The sequence below is a fragment of the Nicotiana tabacum genome, chromosome 11 (genome assembly GCF_000715075.1).
Source record: "Nicotiana tabacum cultivar K326 chromosome 11, ASM71507v2, whole genome shotgun sequence".
Classification (NCBI taxonomy): Eukaryota; Viridiplantae; Streptophyta; class Magnoliopsida; order Solanales; family Solanaceae; genus Nicotiana; species Nicotiana tabacum.
Genome location: NC_134090.1, coordinates 181455409 through 181473901, shown reverse-complemented (window position 1 = coordinate 181473901; position 18493 = coordinate 181455409). Strand labels below are relative to the sequence as shown.

The window sequence follows — 18493 nt, the reverse complement described above, 5'->3', positions numbered from 1 at the left end:
AAAATCAGATCGAAAAATATTACAACAATCATAGTATTTGATTTCAAATAATATGAACGTACAATCTCTAGATCCTCTGATTCTTCTTTTCAATAATAAATAAATTCAAGAAACTTTGAGCTTGATCTTGAATATGTAGTTATTGCCACGAACGGTGATCTTGAATATAGAACTTTGATTTGAACTCGTACTCCTTGAATCTTGATTTCTTCTTCGTTCTTGAGTTTGAAATTAAACTTGATTGCTTGAAACTTGTAGAGAAATTGCTCTCTCTTGCTTCTTGTTATAACTTCTGGTATCTTTCTCGGGTTATATAGACCCATATTTATAGTCGTGGGAGGGAAGAGTTGTGATAAGAACAATTTCCGACCAATCAAATTGATGTGTGACAAGGCCGCATTTGATTGGCCAGAACATGTCACTTGCATATGTGGCGCAGTTTCATTGGCCTTTAATGTGACTTGGCATACCTTGTCATTTAACACGTGGCATGATCCTATTGACTCTTCCGTTTGACTTGGCATGTCACGTCATTTGACACGTGGTACCAAGTTCATTATCCTAAAAGTGATTTATAACTATGAATTTAAGTCTAGCTAATAAAATTTAGATGCCTACACTATCCATTACAATTTATGTGCTTGCACTTTTTTTTAGTTTGTTATTAATTAAAATAATGTCATATTTCTACATTTATAAGTTTTTAAGTCCAATATTTTTATTTTACCTTAAAATACACTTTCTTATAACAATGACATGATGCTTAAGATACAAAATTCAGCGAGTACTGCCGGTACATACGCTATATACACTATTAGTCTAAGATAGTAAGAGTCAAGAATTTTTTAGTCAAATTAATTAAGATACATAAAATAAAGAGTCTTCTTTCTTGAGTTTTTTCTTATCGAATAAGTTCAGTTGAGGCTTCCTTCTCCCTCTAACATATGTCCAATAATGACCTAAGAGCTAACGAATCTTACAGTCGAAAAGTTGACTCTCCCATTGGCTATATATTTCATTAAGAATGATTTCCAAGTCTTCTTTGCATTTATAATATTTCCAACATTGCAGGACCTTAAATCTTATTTCAATCAAGCATAATTTTTAATGAGGTTTTGGCTGTACATGTTTCATCATTTAGAATTTATTCGATAATTTTCTCTAGTGCAATGGCGGCTGTAAATAATTAAATGATCTCTCCCTTTCAATTTCATATTAGTTTGGTTAAAAAAAATAACATATTTTAATATTTGGAATAATTTTTAATTTTAAAGTTTTCATTTTGCGTGTAGTAAGAATTTTTTATAGTCACAAAATGTCATGATATATTTAAGGTTACAAGTTTCATAAGTTGTATAGCCACACGGATACTATTTTATTGCATGTTTAAGACCAAAAGTGTAGAAAGATGCTATTCTTTCTTTACAGCTAGATTACTGCTCATTTTATTAGCGCCTAATTTTGTTTATTTGGTTTTTCACCTGGTGTCCGATATCACATTGAAGCCCGATTATATTCGGATTCGTGCTGAGTAGGACCCCATTCGGAGGGAAGTGTTCCCTATCAAGAATTTTTCTATACCCAGAACTCGAACTCAAGACCTCAACAACGTGGTAGCGCCAATAATGTAGCTTTGCTGTTTCCATGCACCTTCGTTAATCGTCATGCATTCGTGCGGAGCTCCTTAATATTCCCTTCATTTTCCTATATTTCTTTACAATTCCGAATTGTTATTACCTAATCATTGTGTTAATTCAACATCAATACACGTAGTATTATCCATTAACAATATTCGCACATCACGTGGCAAATATTCTAGTACTAATTTAAAAATATTTTTTTCAGTTACATATGGGTTTCTATTCCCAAGTATTGTTCAAGCTTTTGCCTATATAAAGCCATCCAATGCCTCGTATCTCACACCCCAAAACCAATTTAAGTTTCTTCCCCAGTTCTTCTATCTCTCAAATACAAAAAAAAATGACGACAGACAGAGAGAGCCTTTGGGTTTTCGCTTTAGCTTCAAATTGCAAATATTTCACGTCCCCCATCAACTCCATATGTTTTGCACTTGTTTTTCTTCTTGTCTGGTTAGTCATGAACATGATTTACTGGACTCACCCTGGTGGTCCAGCTTGGGGTAAATACAAATGGAGAAAGTATTTTGTAGCACCAAAGCCAATACCAGGCCCAAGAGGTTTTCCTCTTATAGGAAGCATGAACCTTATGACTGGTTTAGCACACCAAAAAATAGCAGCCGTAGCAAAATCATGCCAAGCCAAGCGTCTCATGTCCTTCAGCCTAGGTGAAACCAGAGTTATTGTAACGTGTAACCCAGTGGTAGCAAAGGAGATATTGAACAGTTCAGCGTTCATTGATCGTCCAGTAAACGAGTCAGCTTACAGACTAATGTTCAACAGATCAATTGGTTTTGCTTCTTACGGGGTTTACTGGCGAACACTTAGAAAAATTGCTGCCACGCACTTGTTTTGTCCTAAACAAATCAAAGCCTCTGAAACACAACGGTGCGAAATTGTGAAACAGATGGTCGAAATTTTGAAAGGTGGCGGTTCTCGTGACAACATACGGGTTAGGGATGTTCTGAAAAAGGCTTCTGTAAACAATATGATGTGTTCTGTTTTTGGCCGCAACTACAGTCTCCTGGATGACTGTAACGAAGAGCTGAGCGAGTTAGTAGATGAAGGTTATGAGCTTTTGGGAATGCTCAATTGGTCGGATCACCTCCCTTGGTTAGCTGAATTTGACCCGCAGAAAATACAGCTCAGGTGCTCACGGCTCGTGCCTAAAGTAAACCAGTTTGTGGGAAAGATCATCGACGAGCACCGGGCTCAACCTAGCAACGGTCACCGTGATTTTGTGGATGTTTTGCTCTCACTTCCGGACTCCGAAAGATTATCAGACTCTGATATGATTGCCGTACTCTGGGTAAGCAACCATATATATTTATATATGAAAACAAGCATAACCAATATTAATTTTGTTCTCCCTTAGCGAGATAGTCACTGGTCAGTCCATTTCTTTGCTTTCTTAATTTATAGCCGGTTTGGCCAAACTTCTAAAATCAGTTTATTTTATTTTAAGAAGTACGTTTTCTTAAAAGTGCTTTTTTAAAAATTAATTTATTTGGTAAGAAACAGTTTGTGTTTAATTAATTAATTAAAAAAATATTTTTGAGCGACAATTAATATTTGACTAAACTTCTAAAAAGTGGTTTAAGTATATTTTTTTCAAAAGTACTTTTGGAAGAAATTACTTTTTTTTTGTTTCTCAAAAACACTGTTTTTTCTTTTTAAAACTTGGCCAAATACTTTAACCTTTAAAAAAAACTACTACTACTTTTTTTTTTTTTTTTTTGGAAAAAGAGTGCTTTTGGCCAGGGATAATTTGGCGAAACAGCCTATTAGTATGAAGCAACTGCTTTCTCTCTTCTTCCTTTCATTTTTTAAGGGGGAGTAAATTGGATTCTTAAAATAAACTTGTAGAAATGAATTTCGAAATAAATTTCAATCATCATTAGTAGTTGACCTCATCTCTCTCACACATAGGAGATCTATTTTTTACAAGTAAAGGATCTAAAAAAGACATTTTCTTGAATTCATGGTGTAAAAAGCCATGAAAGCCTAAAACCCACTTGCAATTCTGTCTCCCTTCCTAATTTCATGTTGGTGCATGATCTGTAGGAGATGATATTTAGAGGGAGCGACACAGTGGCAGTATTAATAGAGTGGATACTAGCACGGATGGTACTTCATCCTGATGTTCAGTCAAAGGTACAAGAGGAGTTGGACAGGATTGTTGGAAGATCATGTCGTCCAATCATGGAGTCCGATGTAACGAACATGGTTTATCTGCCAGCCGTAGTGAAAGAAGTACTTAGATTGCACCCTCCGGGCCCACTGTTGTCATGGGCCCGCCTAGCTATAAAGCACGTGATAGTGGACGGATATCACGTGCCTGCAGGCACCACAGCCATGGTGAACATGTGGGCCATCACGAGGAGTGAGGAGGTTTGGACGGATCCACTTGAGTTTAAGCCCGAGAGGTTCATGAACGAGTCCGAGTCCGAGCTTGTGGATTTCTCGGTGTTGGGGTCTGACTTGAGACTGGCTCCATTTGGCTCTGGAAGGCGAGCTTGTCCAGGAAAGACACTCGGCTTGACTACTGTCACTTTTTGGGTAGCATCGCTTTTGCAGGAGTTCCAATTTGGACCTACTGATGAAACCAAAACTGTTGACTTGTCTGAGGTACTTAGGCTTTCCTGTGAAATGGTCAACCCACTCACAGTGAGGGTGCGTCCAAGACACACTCCATGAAGCTTGAGCACTCGCCAAGAAATGTAACGAAACCCTGTAGGTTATTTGGAATATCGATCGTGTGTTTTTAACTACGTACTATATTGTATTTTTACTTTAAATAAAATTATATTTTAATTGTTACTATTACTTTATATTATGGAGTAACAATTAATCTCATTCTGGCTATGAATGTACAAATGATGGTTAAATCAGTATATGTTTCAGCTAAGACATACTTATATTCTTTCTCCATTTCATGTGTGTGGTGCTATTTTTGTAGTGTACAAGCATATATATTGAAGGTTTTTCTTTTGAATTACTTGATTCTTTGATAACTAATTAATAAAAAGGAGAAATAGGTAATATTTATTTACTAGAATTGTTAACTGTAATACATCTTAACAAAATAGACTCATTGAATAAACTATAATTAAGCATTTTTTTATTACAAACAGTTTGGATGCACATGACTAAAGAAATCATTACTCAAAAACAAATATTGCGTTAAAGAAATTACAAACTGCTGAATATTGAAGTCATGTAACAATCAACACTGCAAGAAACTGTTAAATATCACATACAAGTGTTTAATTGGATGTGCATTTTCTAAATTACTAACTGTAATTTAGGCATTAAATTTTGTTATATAAATAAAAAAAAAAGTACTCCTAGCTCCTTTTATGTTTAAAACATGAGTAGATTACACCGACACACACCTCCATACACAAAACAGAAAGAGAAAAATGCTCTTCACAACGCTACGCTCTTGTCTTATACTCTCTCATTATCAAATATCAACAAAGTTGGATTAAGGAAAATTGAGATGTTACTTATACTACTAACCACTTGTTTGTTAAATTTGATTGAGCCAAAACCTCCTTTTGTTTAATTTGTTATTATTGGGTGCCAAAAGATGACGATCATGACGTTAACATTCTCTTACTCATAACAATATGCGATGAGACTTGTTTGGTTAAAAGTATATAATAACAATAATAACAATACGCCTAAATCTAAGCAAATTGGAGTCGGTTACATGAATTTTCACTAATCCATTTAAGCTCATTCATTTCATCATCATAAAAATAAATACAAGTGAAAAAATGAGTTACATATATATATAAATAATAGCAACAATAATAATAATAATATTAGAAGTTCTCTAACTAAAACTTCTATTCAAATAGTAAATATTACATATATGGATTTTTTTTCTTTCATTTTTCACTATATTTAACTACCTGTATTATGAGAATTTATCATGAATTGACAAGTTTTACTCAACCCTCCTTTAACGACAATGTGAACAAACTTGAAGAGGCCGAGTTATTTTGTTTAAAGGAGATAAAGATGAATATATATCGTAACTTTGATTTGCTGAGCTAGCTCCTAAAGTAGTTCCTGACGACGATTGCACCTCCAGCTTTAGGTCATGAATCTAGCTCATATCAAATGCACTCTATACCAGTGAACTATAGAGTGAATTATTTGATTAAACACCTAAGATATTAGTTTAATTTGTATATTATAATAGTAGAGTGAATTTGAGATACTTTCTAGAGTCATCAATATAGGTTTGGCCCGTAGGACCAGCCCAACCCGTGATTTAGCAGGGTTGGATTAGAATTTTTGAAGCCCATTTAAAAACGAGGCTTTAAGCCTAGCCCGAATAAGTCCGTGGCCATGGAGGCTTGACTGAGGCTGGGCTGGGCCGGCCTGTGGGCCTAATAAAAATATATATTTAAAATATAAAAAGTAAGATTAGTTACCTCCTATAACAAAGGTTGATACCTTATTTATTTTAAATAAATACTCTTTTAAAAAATTATATTTCATAGCTACTTTTTGATTTTTTATAGCCAAATATTTATTTATGGTTACCTCCTACCCTTAAGCCATAAAATAAGCTTTCTCTCTCATTCTTTCATATTTTTCTCCATCCTCTCTCTCAACGCCGGTTTTTTCCATGAATACAAATTCATGGATTCTCTCTCATCAGTTCCTCCGTCGATCATTCTTCTTCCTAGAAAGCTTCTCCGCCACCACTACCATCAGCGACGAATATCCTATGGAATTGGAGAAATTGGGATTGGAGAAAACATAATTTGGAAGCTTTGATAGCAGAATCTTGTTGCTCTTCTGTTGTTGGAGCTTTGCGTGGTCTTCCGTGCATTTTATTTTCACACACAATTAACACACAGATGAGTTATTAGGGGAAGTTTTGCTTTGGATTTAAGAAATTCTCTGCAAAGCTGCAATTTGGTTGTTGTGTGGCGGTTTTGAATAAAAGGTTAGATGTGATCTGCAATTTGCAATTCTGTCGATTGGTTTGTTCTCGCATAACTTTGCTTTCTATAATCGGAATAGTATTACAGTAACGGGAGCAATGACGTTTTGAGTCAGAATCGCGGCCCTCTTGACGAGACGACATTAGGGTTATTCTTGAAAAAAGACGACGGAGTTTGGGGTTGAGCAACTTGAAAATTCTATTATCTTTTTTTTAAGTGTATTTCAATGTATCTCGCTGTATTTCCATGTATTTCGTTGTATTCATTTTCTTTTTTTTCATTGTATTTCAGTATATCTCGCTGTATTCCATGTATTTCATTGTATTCACTGTCTCGCTATATTCCATGAATGCATTCATATATATTTTTTAATTAATATAATTTATGTATTCAGATGTATTATATAATTTCTCTAAAGATTGCTATGTTTTGGGGTGTTTTTCGGTTGAGAATCTCTTTTATAACCAGATGTATTATATAATTTCTCTAAAGATTGCTATGTTTTGGGGTGTTTTTCGGTTGAGAATCTTTTTTATAACTAGAAATACAAAATTTGTGTGTTATAATTGAGTTTGTTGTGTTATATTAGAAGTATATTATGTTAATTGATTCACTTTTCATTTAAAAATAATGTAATCCCCTATTTTACGTCGTGAATAAAGTTGAATACAATAATTTGTCCACTTGTAATCCCATGTTTCACGCCATGAATACAGTCGAATACACTTGAATACAAAAAATATGTTTAGCTGTAATCCCCTATTTCACTGTGACGACCCGGCCGGTCGTCTTAAGAATTAACGCCCTGATCCCCTATTACCTGCTTCCCCCGTGTTTATTTATGATATTTTGAATTTATGGGACGTTCGATTTTGAGTTTCGGAGAGTTCTGGGACACTTAGTCCCTAGACGAGAGTTTAAGTATTGAAAAGTTGACCGTAGTCGGAACAGTGTAAAGACGACCTCGGAATGGAATTCCGATGATTTCGTTAGCTCCGTGGGGTGATTTCGGGTTTAAGAGCATATTCAGATTGTATTTTGGAGGTTTGTAGCTAATTTAGGATTGAAATGCCGAAAAGTCGAATTTGAAGTTTTTTGGTTCGATAGTGAGATTTTGATCTGAGGGTTGGAATAGAATTCGGGAAGTTGGAGTAGCTTCGTAGTATTGAATGTAACGTGTGTGCAAAATTTCAGGTCATTCGGACGAGGTTTGATAGACTTTTTAATCGAAAGCGTATTTATAGAGTGTTGGAATTTTTAGGCTTGAATCTGTGGTTGATTCGTCGTTTTCGATATTTTTTAGGTGTTTTAAGGATTGGTATAAGTTTGGACAGTGGTATTAGACTTGTTGGTGTCTTTGGTTGAGGTTCCAGGGGCCTCGGGATGATTTCGGATGGTTGACGGAAGGATTTTGGAGTTGCAGCTTCAGTTAGTTTTCTGTCATAACCGCACCTGCGAGTGTGGGACCACAGGTGCGGAGCCGCAGAAGCGGCATTTGGCATCGCAGAAGTGGAAATGAGGAGGTTCAGTAGGAACCGTAGAAGCGGTACCGCATCTGTGGATGGGGAGTCACAGATGCGGAATCAGGCCGAGTTAGTGATTGTCGCAGATGCGATCATTGGTCCGCATAAGCGGGATCACAGATGCGGTCCCAGAGCCGCAGATGCGGAAATCGCTGGGCAGAAACATATAAATACTTGCCTTCGCGAAATTTAGCCATTTTCATCTTTTTTCAAACGGGAAGAAGCCTGGGGAGCACTTTTCAAGAGGGATTTTCAGAGTAGTTCATTGAGGTAAGGTCTTTGGTCCCTAAACTCGTTATTTGAATGATATTTATCAATTTAAGCATAACAAATTAAGAAAAATCAGTGGTAAATTGGGGGTTAGGGCTTGACTAATTATAGACTTTTGAGTGATGATTTGAGGGACCCTTTGAGGTCCGATTTTGGTACTTTTGGTATGACTGAACTCGTGAGAGTGTGAGGATTCTCGAAATATAAATTTTACCCGATTCTGAGACGTGGGCCCGAGGGGCGTTTTGGTTATTTTACGTAATTTCGCGTATTAGCTTAAAATTTCTTTGTAGAATCAATTACTGTAGACATGTGATTTTTGACCATCCCCAAGATTTTTTATATATTAGCATAAAATATTTAATTTAGGCATAATATAGATATTTCAAGTAATTTTGGCTCTTTTACTTTATTTTATCACAAGAAAACAAAAATCACAAAAAATAGGTTCATCAATGTTTTGTAGTCATTTTTAATATTAAAAAAAATCTTTAAAAAAATATATAAAAATAGTATCGTATTTTTATTTTAATATGATATTTAAAAATACCAAAAATAGATTTGTTTTAATGGTTAGTTTTATTTTAATAATTATTTGAATAGTAGGATTAATTAATAAATGGAACCGTATTTTAATCTCGTTCGCAGGAAAAGAATAGAACTTGGGCTCGAGCAACCCATTTTTAAGCCTAATTTTGGACCTAGCTCATAATTTTCAAACCCATAATTCCTAGGTTCATACCCCTTAACTAAGACCCTACCAAAAACCTAGGTTCTACAATATAAAAAAGAGAAAAAAACGCTGAACAAAGGAGAAGGCTGGAAAAACTGATGAAAAGCTGAAAAGATTCTCCAAACGACCCATTGTCATTGTTCATCTTCTTCAGCAGAATAACCCAAAACAGTGACCTTTCGCCGGAAATCACCACACCCCGCACCTGAGCTTACGCCGATCACCCAGACGACGATCCTCTGCATCCCCCGTCAACCAAGTTCGCCGGAATCAAAAAATCCCGTCGTCGTTGTTTCTTCTTCTTCGCACGGAACAGACATGAACGACGCACCCTAGAGCGACCATCTCCACCCTAGACGAAATTGGTTTCTTCGTTCATGATCCAGTTTCGAGTGAAAATCAGAAAGCAGATTGAAAGGAAAAAGTTTTAGGGTCGTTGTTTATCACCTTCAAAACCAATCTCCCTTCTCCATGTCCGGCGACCACACCTCCTCTTCAGCTCCAAACACAGCTGTGAAAATCACCTAAAACTACTCTCCTTCTCGCACAGAAGAACAGCGACTCCAAAATCGAGTTCATCGGGGTCGATGTCGCCGCCGACGAGCGGATTCCGTTAGAAATCCAGTCGAAGGTCCTGGCGATTCTTCACTCTGGCGGGTTATTCTATTTAGTGTTGCTATACGATCTTGTTGGAGGCTCTGTAATTGATCCGGATATTGAAGAAAGTTTGCAGATATTTAAGGTCCATCCGTTATTCATTTTATCTCATCTCGTTATTTCAGCTTGTTGAATGCTTTGGTTTGTTTTGTTTTTTTTCCTGTGGTATGCATTTATTTTGTTGATTTGATTAGTTTACTCATTGCTCTTATTATTAATTGTATCATTCTTTGATCTGTGGTAACGAGTGTTTAATAATGAGATTTGGACCTAGTTTGTCAGACTTATTTTGCTCTTAAGGTGAATAAGTTTATCTTAGTAAGTGTAACTGAATTCCAATTTAAGTACAGCTATCTTTTCCCATCAAGTTTTGAAGTTTGTGTTAGAAATTTGATTACTCAATTCATTCCTTATGTGCCTGAACAATTCAGCATGACCAAAACGTCCTTTGAGTAGTATGAAAAAATGGAATTTTAATGTAATTTTAGTTTTCCTTTACTTTAAATTAATAGTTGCAGTAATTGGGCTATTTAGGAAAGGGAAGTTTAATTTTGTCAAATTATATCGATGGCCAGTTGAAAGAATATGAGCCAAATAAACAAATCTTGCATTACAAATGTATCCGTAAAAGATAAATCTCTTTGCTCCCACATTTGACTTCCATAACACTTGAGCCTCACAATAATCTCGAAGTTTAGGAAGAATCATGAACATTGTAGTGTGCTTCTGGCGCGTTATAATAATTATCATGGCTACGGGTTTGGTTCCCGTGACGTAGTTGTGATGCTTAATTTCCAAAACTCGGGGTACATTTCATGTGGCCCGGTTCTAAAATTTTAACAACGTTAAATAAAATGTGTCTCGGACCGCGGGTGCATTTCATGTGGCGTGGTCCAAAGACGTGTTTTAGATAACGTTGAAATCTTCCTTAAATTAACTAAAAGCGGTCAAAAGTTAAAATCTGCACATAGATTCATAATTGTTTAAAATCAGATATTAAGCCGAATATAACAGTTGAGCGACCGTGCTAGAACCACGGAACTCGGGAATGCCTAACACTTTCTCCCGAGTTAACAGAATTCCTTACTCGGATTTCTGGTTCGTGGACTGTAATACAGAGTCAACATTTTCCCGATTCGGAATTTTAAACCGGTGACTTGGGACACCATAAATCTCCCAAGTGGCGACTCTGAATTTTAAATAAATAAATAAATCCTATTTCGATTGTCCTTTAATTGGAAAAACTCCCTTATACACCCTTTACGCCCTTCCGGGGGTGTAGGTAAAAAAGGAGGTGTGACAGTTACTCGAAGTGTTATTTACATTATGAAATTGAATTGAATAGATTCGGGCCATTTGGTGTCGAGTACTCGCGGCAAGAGCGTGGTTTCAGATTGATTTTGAGATGGTTCGAGGTAAGTGGCTTGTCTAACCTTGTGTGGAGGACTTTCCCCTTAGGATTTGGTATATTTGGTAATTGAGATGCGTTGTACGTAAGGTGACGAGTGCGTACTTGTGCTAATTGTTGGAAATCTGGTTTTTCATTAAGTAATTACTAGTACGTTTCCTTTCCTGTTTTTATTACTTGCAATATTAAGTTTGTTGTTAGTTTAGGAAAGCATGTCTAAGTGATTTAATTGTTGTATTTGCTCAAACTGCCTTACCTGAATTATGTGCAACATGCTAGGCTAGAATTACTTGTTTGCCTTAATATGAAATTTGACATTTCTGAATATTTTCCTATTGTTGCTGTGTATTTACATTGGGACTACGGATGTGGGATTCCGGTAGCTCCCCCTTGTCTGTTTATATTTGGAACTACGGATGTGGGATTCCGGTAGATCCCCCTGCACGGTTATATGGAACTACGGGAATGCACCCGGTAGATTCCCCCAGTATTGGGTATTTACATTTGGGACTACGGTACGGGATTCCGGTAGATCCCCGCGCACTATGAGTTGGACTACGGGACAAGATCCCGGGAGATCCATTGGATATGTATATTTGGGGCTACAGGACAGTATCCTGGGAGATCCCCGATTGTTATTTTGGTGCTGAGTCGTATTTCTTTTTGTGTTTACCTTGCCTCTGTAATAGTTGTTGTTGCCCTTTTATACCTTGTGTTACTTTTACTGCTATACTTATTTATACTGATATGTTCTACACTGTCGAACTTTATATTTTATTTAACCTTAGTAGGGCCCTACCTTCCTCGTCACTGCCTGACCGAGGTTAGGCTTGGAACTTACTGAGTACCGCTGTGGTGTACTCATGCCCTTTCTGTGCATGTTTTTCATGTGCAGGTCCAGGTACTTTGACTCAGTCCTATCACCCTTGAGGCGAAGCAACTGTTCCAGAGACTTCGAGGTATATCTGTCGCGTCCGCAGATCGAGAAGTCCCTTTCTACTCTCCCTATTGTCTTAGCCCTTTTGTATTTTCTTTTCCTTGTTAGATATTCTGGAGTTATACACCGGTAGACATTCCAAGGCTTGTGGTTTCATGAGATTCCAGATTTTGGGAAATGTTGTTAATCTTCGAGAAGTTGTATTGTATATGCCGAGCGGCATTTTAAATAATATTTTCATTCGGTTATTTTGGCTTTTAATTATTTCTTTCGCAAGTTTTGTTATTTTCCACATTTGTTAGGCTTACCTAGTCGTAGAGACTAGGTGCCGTCACGGCAGTTCACGGAGGGCGAACTAGGATCGTGACATTCACGCCTAGAAATGCTACTGTATTCATGAATACACTAGCTTAAATATATCGAATACACTCTAAAAAATCTGAAAACATAGCTATATGAAGTAATATAGTAAATGGTAGCTACAACTAGCTAATAACCACTAAAACATAGTGGTTTCTGAAAGTTTCTCTAAAAAGTATATGATACTAAAAATAACAAGAAGAGTATGCCAAGTTTAAAGTTTATTAAACTCATCATATTAAAACATCAAAGGCTTAAAATGTTAATTATTTTTAAAAATTTAATTATTCTTAATATTTAACTAATTAATATTGCATTTGAATTGTAGATGTAGATGAAAGTGAAGATGATGTATTGGATATCTCATAAGCTTCATGGACGTTCTCTCGAATAGTTTGTTTTGACTTTTGACTTTTAGTGAACAAAATATAGTCTTGTCTTTTATTTTTCTAGTGTTTATTGTGATATATTGGAACAATATAAAAGTTATTAAGTTTTGTTAAATTTTTCCAATAAGATTTTTTAACTTTTAAATATTTATGTTTTTAAGATTAGAACGTAAAGAAAAAATATAAAATTAAATTTTAAAAAATGATGGGCCGGCCCGTGGAGGCCTGCAACCCGCATAGTGCTGGGGTGGTCTGACCATTATAAGGCCTATCAAAATGGTGGGCTAGCCCAACCCAGCCCGTCCATTGCTAAAGCCCATGTAGACTGGGCTAGCCCGACCCCGCCCATATTGACAACTCTAATACTTTAGAGACCTATCTTAGGTTTCACTTTATAACAATGACCTGAGTTATAATATTATTCTTACCTCTCTTACTTTAGTTTCTTTTATCAAATTTCTTAACCTAATTATCATTAGTATTAAAATTTATAATTTGACTAATTTACACTTAACTTATAGCGGCTTGTAACGGGCTCCTTCAGATATCCAATTGGTGAGCTTAAGGGTGCTGGCCCAGATCAAAATAGATTGAGGTCAATAATGAGCGTGTCAATAATTTGTTAAAAAGTTGATTGGGCTGAGATGGGCTAAAACTTGGGTCATGGCTCAACCCGTCCAACTTTAATCAAGCTTGAATTGTTTCATTATTGAATAAAACTTTTTTCTTTTCATTTTGTTATGGTCATATATAACATATCAAACAAAAAAAAAATTATTTTATAGATATTTTAGCAAAGTAATTACTCATGGATCAGTTTGAGCTAAAAATTAACCCAACTTTAAATGGATTAAGATGAGATGGATCAAGATGGATAAAATAGCACCGTCTAGCCACTTTTCGGACTGGTCATTCAAAAATAGCCAGCATTTGCCAAGTCAATAAAAAATAGCCATTATTTTGCTACAACAGAGACCAGTCCAGCATAATATATTGGAGTTCGGTGCATTTGTGTACGAACTTCCAGCATATTATGCTGGACCAATATACTTTGTTGGCTCCAGTATAATATACTGGAGAGTGGAGCACCGGTGCTCCAAACTCCAATATATTATGATGGAGTATTTTTCCGGATTTTGAACATTGGTTTCTTCAGATTTATCTTTACATAAAAAGTGGCTAAATTTCGATTATTTTTAAAATTGTGGCTATTTTTGAATGACCACTTATAAATTTGACTATTTTTGAATTTCTACCGTCAAGATGTGTTGAGTTCAATGAATAGGCGGGTCAAGGACCGCCCAACCTTTGAACGGATTGTGCCGGTCAAATGGATTTGTGCTCAAATTGGGGTGAGCCCAACAGGGGTTGATATGAAAAGGCCCAAGAGCAAAAGAGCAAAGCGAAAAAAGAACTTGCTTAAACCCTGTTGAGTAGCAATGGCGGATGTTCAGAGAAGGGGAAGACCATTACCTCCTCCACCACCGAGAGGCCCGCTTGGTCCACCTCCCGCTAGACTTGCTCCCCGCCTTCAACCAGTCGATCGTGAAAAGGTCCTTCCTTTTCTCTTTTTGTTTTGTTTTGTTTTTGTTTTCTGAATTGGTTACAGTTGTTAGTATTAGATGGGTTTTGGACTTAAATAGTTTGTGTAAGCTTGTGCCTTTTTTGTTTCAAGGTGTTTCGAACCTAATCTTCTGTATTGGACTCTCTAGGGTTTTGGTGTTTATGGTGTATTGCTATTCAACAGCAACAACTATACTACTATGCTATGATCGCATACTAGTTGGCTGCCCATATTTTTACTCCATTTGGACTCTGTTTCGCTTCAATACTAAGTTGACTAGTGTATTATTGTACAATGAATGACATTTGATCTGGTAAATCGAAGTTTGACGCCCCCCAAAAATGCAAGTTTGAGAATTTAGAACTTACAGAGTCACCACTATGTAATTTGAAAATAAAAATATAATTCAAAGGTGATATGTCACTTTCTTCCAAGTTTATGCTGATTTTAACAGAGGAGGAATATGTAACACAAGTTTTTTGCCTGCCAATCTATAAAAGAACCTGTGAATTGTGAAAAGACAGTGTCCCTTATTTGGTACAGTACCAAAAGGACTGTGATTGTTAATTTTATGTCAGAAATTTGATAAATAGAATATCTTCTTTTGCATTTACTTCCAAAGAATGGAAGCTCGGCTGCCCTTCCTCCCTCCCATGCAGCAGGGGCAGACAAAAAAATGGCAAAGGCATGCTGGCACTTGCTTTGCTAGTTGACCTTGTTGCTTACGAAATGGAGGGAAAGCAATACAAGCAAAAATATGAACTGAGATCTTGGCATCACTTTGTATTATCTTGGGACAATACATGCTGTCTGGAGTGGTCTTTCTTTTGTGTGTTTTCGCTAGAGTTAGTTGGCATGTGTTTTTTCTACTAACATTTTGTATTTGTTATTCTCACATACTATGTTAATGTGAGTTCATGGGACATAAATTGAATATTTTTCTTTGCATACTGGAAGTTACTTACAATATCCTATTTCCTTTTTTTTGTTTCTGGGGATTCCATCAAAAACCAGACTTGTCCTCTGTTGCTTCGTGTTTTCACTAAGGTATGCACTCCAAAAGAACTCCATTGTTTGTTTTGTGCTAGTTCTCTTGTAAAATCATCACTTCTATTACTCTTAAATAATTTCTGTATTTTGTTTTATTTATGGATAGATGGTAAGTTCTAAATGTTTTTCGATTGGTACAAGTTCTATATTTTATTGCTGTTTCTTCCTTGGTTCATGGAATAACTATATGAGCAAGACATCTTATCATACCAAAAAAAACTATATGGGCAAGACAAAGATCTGTCAAAGGTGTTCTATTCGACGTAATCCTCAAGTTTTAACGGCTTTGGAAGTTTGAAAGCACTAAAAAGTATATGCAAGATTGTGCTTTCAAAATGTATATGCTTTGTGTAAGCTTCACTTTTTGATGTCACTAAAAAACAGATACTGTGAGCATAGTTTGGGTTTCATCCACTTTTAAACAAAGTGTGAAAAAAAATGTTGCATCGGTATTATGGTCAATCAGCAATACACTCAGTGGAGGCTTTACTTTGGAACTTACAGATTGGAGGCCATCACAGTGACAATGAGTTTGCGGTGAGAGGCAAGGAACCCAAAGATGAGGTCCAAATCTATACATGGATGGATGCTACTCTGCGTGAATTAACTGATTTGGTATGATGAAAGTGACAAATATTATATAGTTATATCTGTAAACTGATCTCTCCAATTTAGTTGGTGTCTCCCTTACTCATTGTATATCCTCATGTTCATTATGTGGTTGCATGCATGAAGCATTTTAAGATGTTAAGAGATTGTTGCAAATTTTTTACAATATGCCTTCCGTCCTTGACTTGTATGAATTACTAATATCTCTAGTTGTCTGGAAGATGAGCTGTTGGATTTCTTGAGTGCTGAGTCTTCTTCCATGTATACAGCGTGTATTTGAGTTGTCAGTTGACATATAGAAGATCATTGAAATACTATGAATTTAACACCTCAATGAGGGGAATCTTACTTGCTCAGTAGGTTGGCTACCTGAAATTTCACCTTATTGGTGAGGGTTCGATTTCTCACCTTGTAATACAACCACCACCACCCAGTATAATCCCACAAGTGGGGTCTGGTTCCCACCTTGTAATCCTCTCCTTAATTTCTCCTTCTCCTACCCCGTTTTTTAGAAATAAAAAACCTCAATAAGCTGGTATATTGATCATATTCAGTACGAAGGCAAGAGTATAAGGTGTCTTGAACCGATTGATGTTATCAGTAATTGCTTAGACAGTTGAATAGGTTCTGACAAAATTGAGTCTCTCTTGATGGTTATACGTGAATAACTACTCACCAAAATTGACAGCAGAATGTACTATTAAACTTATTCGGCATGCCTAAATGTCAGGCAAAATGCAGCGGTATAAGTAATCAAATTCATTTTAGTTTTGTGGTACAATTTGTATATCATCGGCTTTCAGGGACATGCCAGTGCAGTTGTACTGTAAATCTTTTTAATAACCGTGGTATCCGAGCTAGTTTACACGCACCTTGATTAATTCCACGAGGTCCATGCTACCTCCCACCATAGGGGTACCGGATAACTCTATCCACCGAGGCTTGGACAGATGGGAAGAAATCACCTTGTGTTTTTTGCCTCTGCTGGGATTTGAGACCTCATGGTTCTCACCTACTTCATTGACCACTAGGCCACACCCTCGGGTTCTAGCAATGATCCTCACTCTTCTTTATATCCTAATATATTTCCATGCCAAACCTTCTTTCATGTGGTTTATCTGTTTACTGCGACTGTATCAGGTTAAAGAGGTAGCTCCAGAAGCAAGACGAAGAGATGCAACTTTGTCCTTTGCTTTTGTCTATCCTGATAAAAGGGGCCAATTTGTCGTTAGAGAGGTCTTTCTCACTTCTTTCTCTATATGCTTGTTTGTATATGAACTTGGTGTTGACATGTGAAGGTGTGCTTGTTGTATGTGTGGTGCTTCTGCACCTTTTTTTAATTATCTTGCGACTTTTGGATGGTTAATGATACGTGTCATATTGTGTATGTGTGGATCATGTTTGTAGTTCGTGCAAGATGTTCTTTCATTTGATCATGCCCTCTTATTCACATTTTCCGAGACTAGTTTGGCACTAGAATAAAGGACTATCACTTTGACAACTAAAACTTCCTGAACATGTCATCTGATGAGTTATTTGAAGATTTCCATGGACTTTATAAACATGATAGACATGATGCGACAACGTGTCACCTTTACTGCTTTTAAAGTTTGTCCATCCTACATGTTCAAGTTGTCTACTAAGTTCATCATGTCCTACTGACTTCTTTGTCTTTGCACAATCAACTAGTAGTAAATTTAGTTGTCAATGTGTGCAATAGTTTCAAAGTTTCTTCTTTTAGTGTTCATCAAATTTTAGTGTTCAAATGGTACTATTGTGTGAGAAATCTGGGATTGCCATTTGCGATTTTTAATGGAACAATATTTGTTATAATATTTTTCAAGTCAACAGTGATCTTATAGTGTTTATTAACCCCCCTGATGTGAAGGTGGGGAGAACGTTTTCTTATCCAAATATGAGGCGACCAGATAGTGGCAGCAAAACTTTGAGTGAACTTAAATTTCAGGTAAATGCTTTGTTTATATGGAATCATCAACCTCAACCTACCTTTTCGGAATTTGGTGTTCACTTGTTTTTGCCACTGCAGATAGGAGATTACTTGGATGTGGCTATCCTGTTCCAGTGATCTGTTATGGCACCTCTGTCGGGATTAGAATTATGCAAAACTTGTATTGCTTTATGTTCTTCATACTTATACATATCTGTAATTTTCTTGATAATCTGAGCTCTAATGTTCATTTTCGCTGTGAGATTGCCTCCAGAGTGCTCTATGACCAGTTACGTTCGTAGGCAATTGATTTAACTGGGCTCTTCTTAGAGCCAACTCCATTGTTACGTTGCTGTCAGCACTTATATGATTCTTTGTGGTTTCATTTTCTTTCTTCTTTTTTCAATTCTATCACCTGCAAGTGTCTCTTGAGCTCATGTT

General features: G+C 36.3%; 2 protein-coding genes and 1 long non-coding RNA gene across 3 annotated transcripts; all 3 read left to right on the top strand.

The window, feature by feature from the left end:
- The first annotated feature begins 1907 nt into the window (after positions 1-1907).
- Positions 1908-4493, top strand: LOC107783808 (cytochrome P450 78A3-like). The gene is made up of 2 exons (XM_016604827.2): positions 1908-2946; positions 3702-4493. The coding sequence occupies exons 1-2, from the start codon at positions 1981-1983 to the stop codon at positions 4332-4334; spliced, it is 1599 nt and encodes a 532-aa protein (XP_016460313.1). The 5' UTR covers positions 1908-1980; the 3' UTR covers positions 4335-4493.
- A 4554-nt stretch (positions 4494-9047) lies between these two features.
- LOC107783807 (uncharacterized) lies at positions 9048-12393 on the top strand. Its single transcript, XR_001647544.2, has 2 exons — positions 9048-9872; positions 12091-12393. It is a non-coding gene; the product is annotated as an uncharacterized LOC107783807 (long non-coding RNA).
- A 1850-nt stretch (positions 12394-14243) lies between these two features.
- Positions 14244-18437, top strand: LOC107783806 (histone deacetylase complex subunit SAP18). Its single transcript, XM_016604826.2, has 6 exons — positions 14244-14434; positions 15460-15492; positions 16000-16110; positions 17245-17340; positions 17993-18070; positions 18152-18437. The coding sequence occupies exons 1-6, from the start codon at positions 14321-14323 to the stop codon at positions 18188-18190; spliced, it is 471 nt and encodes a 156-aa protein (XP_016460312.1). The 5' UTR covers positions 14244-14320; the 3' UTR covers positions 18191-18437.
- Positions 18438-18493: the final 56 nt, after the last annotated feature.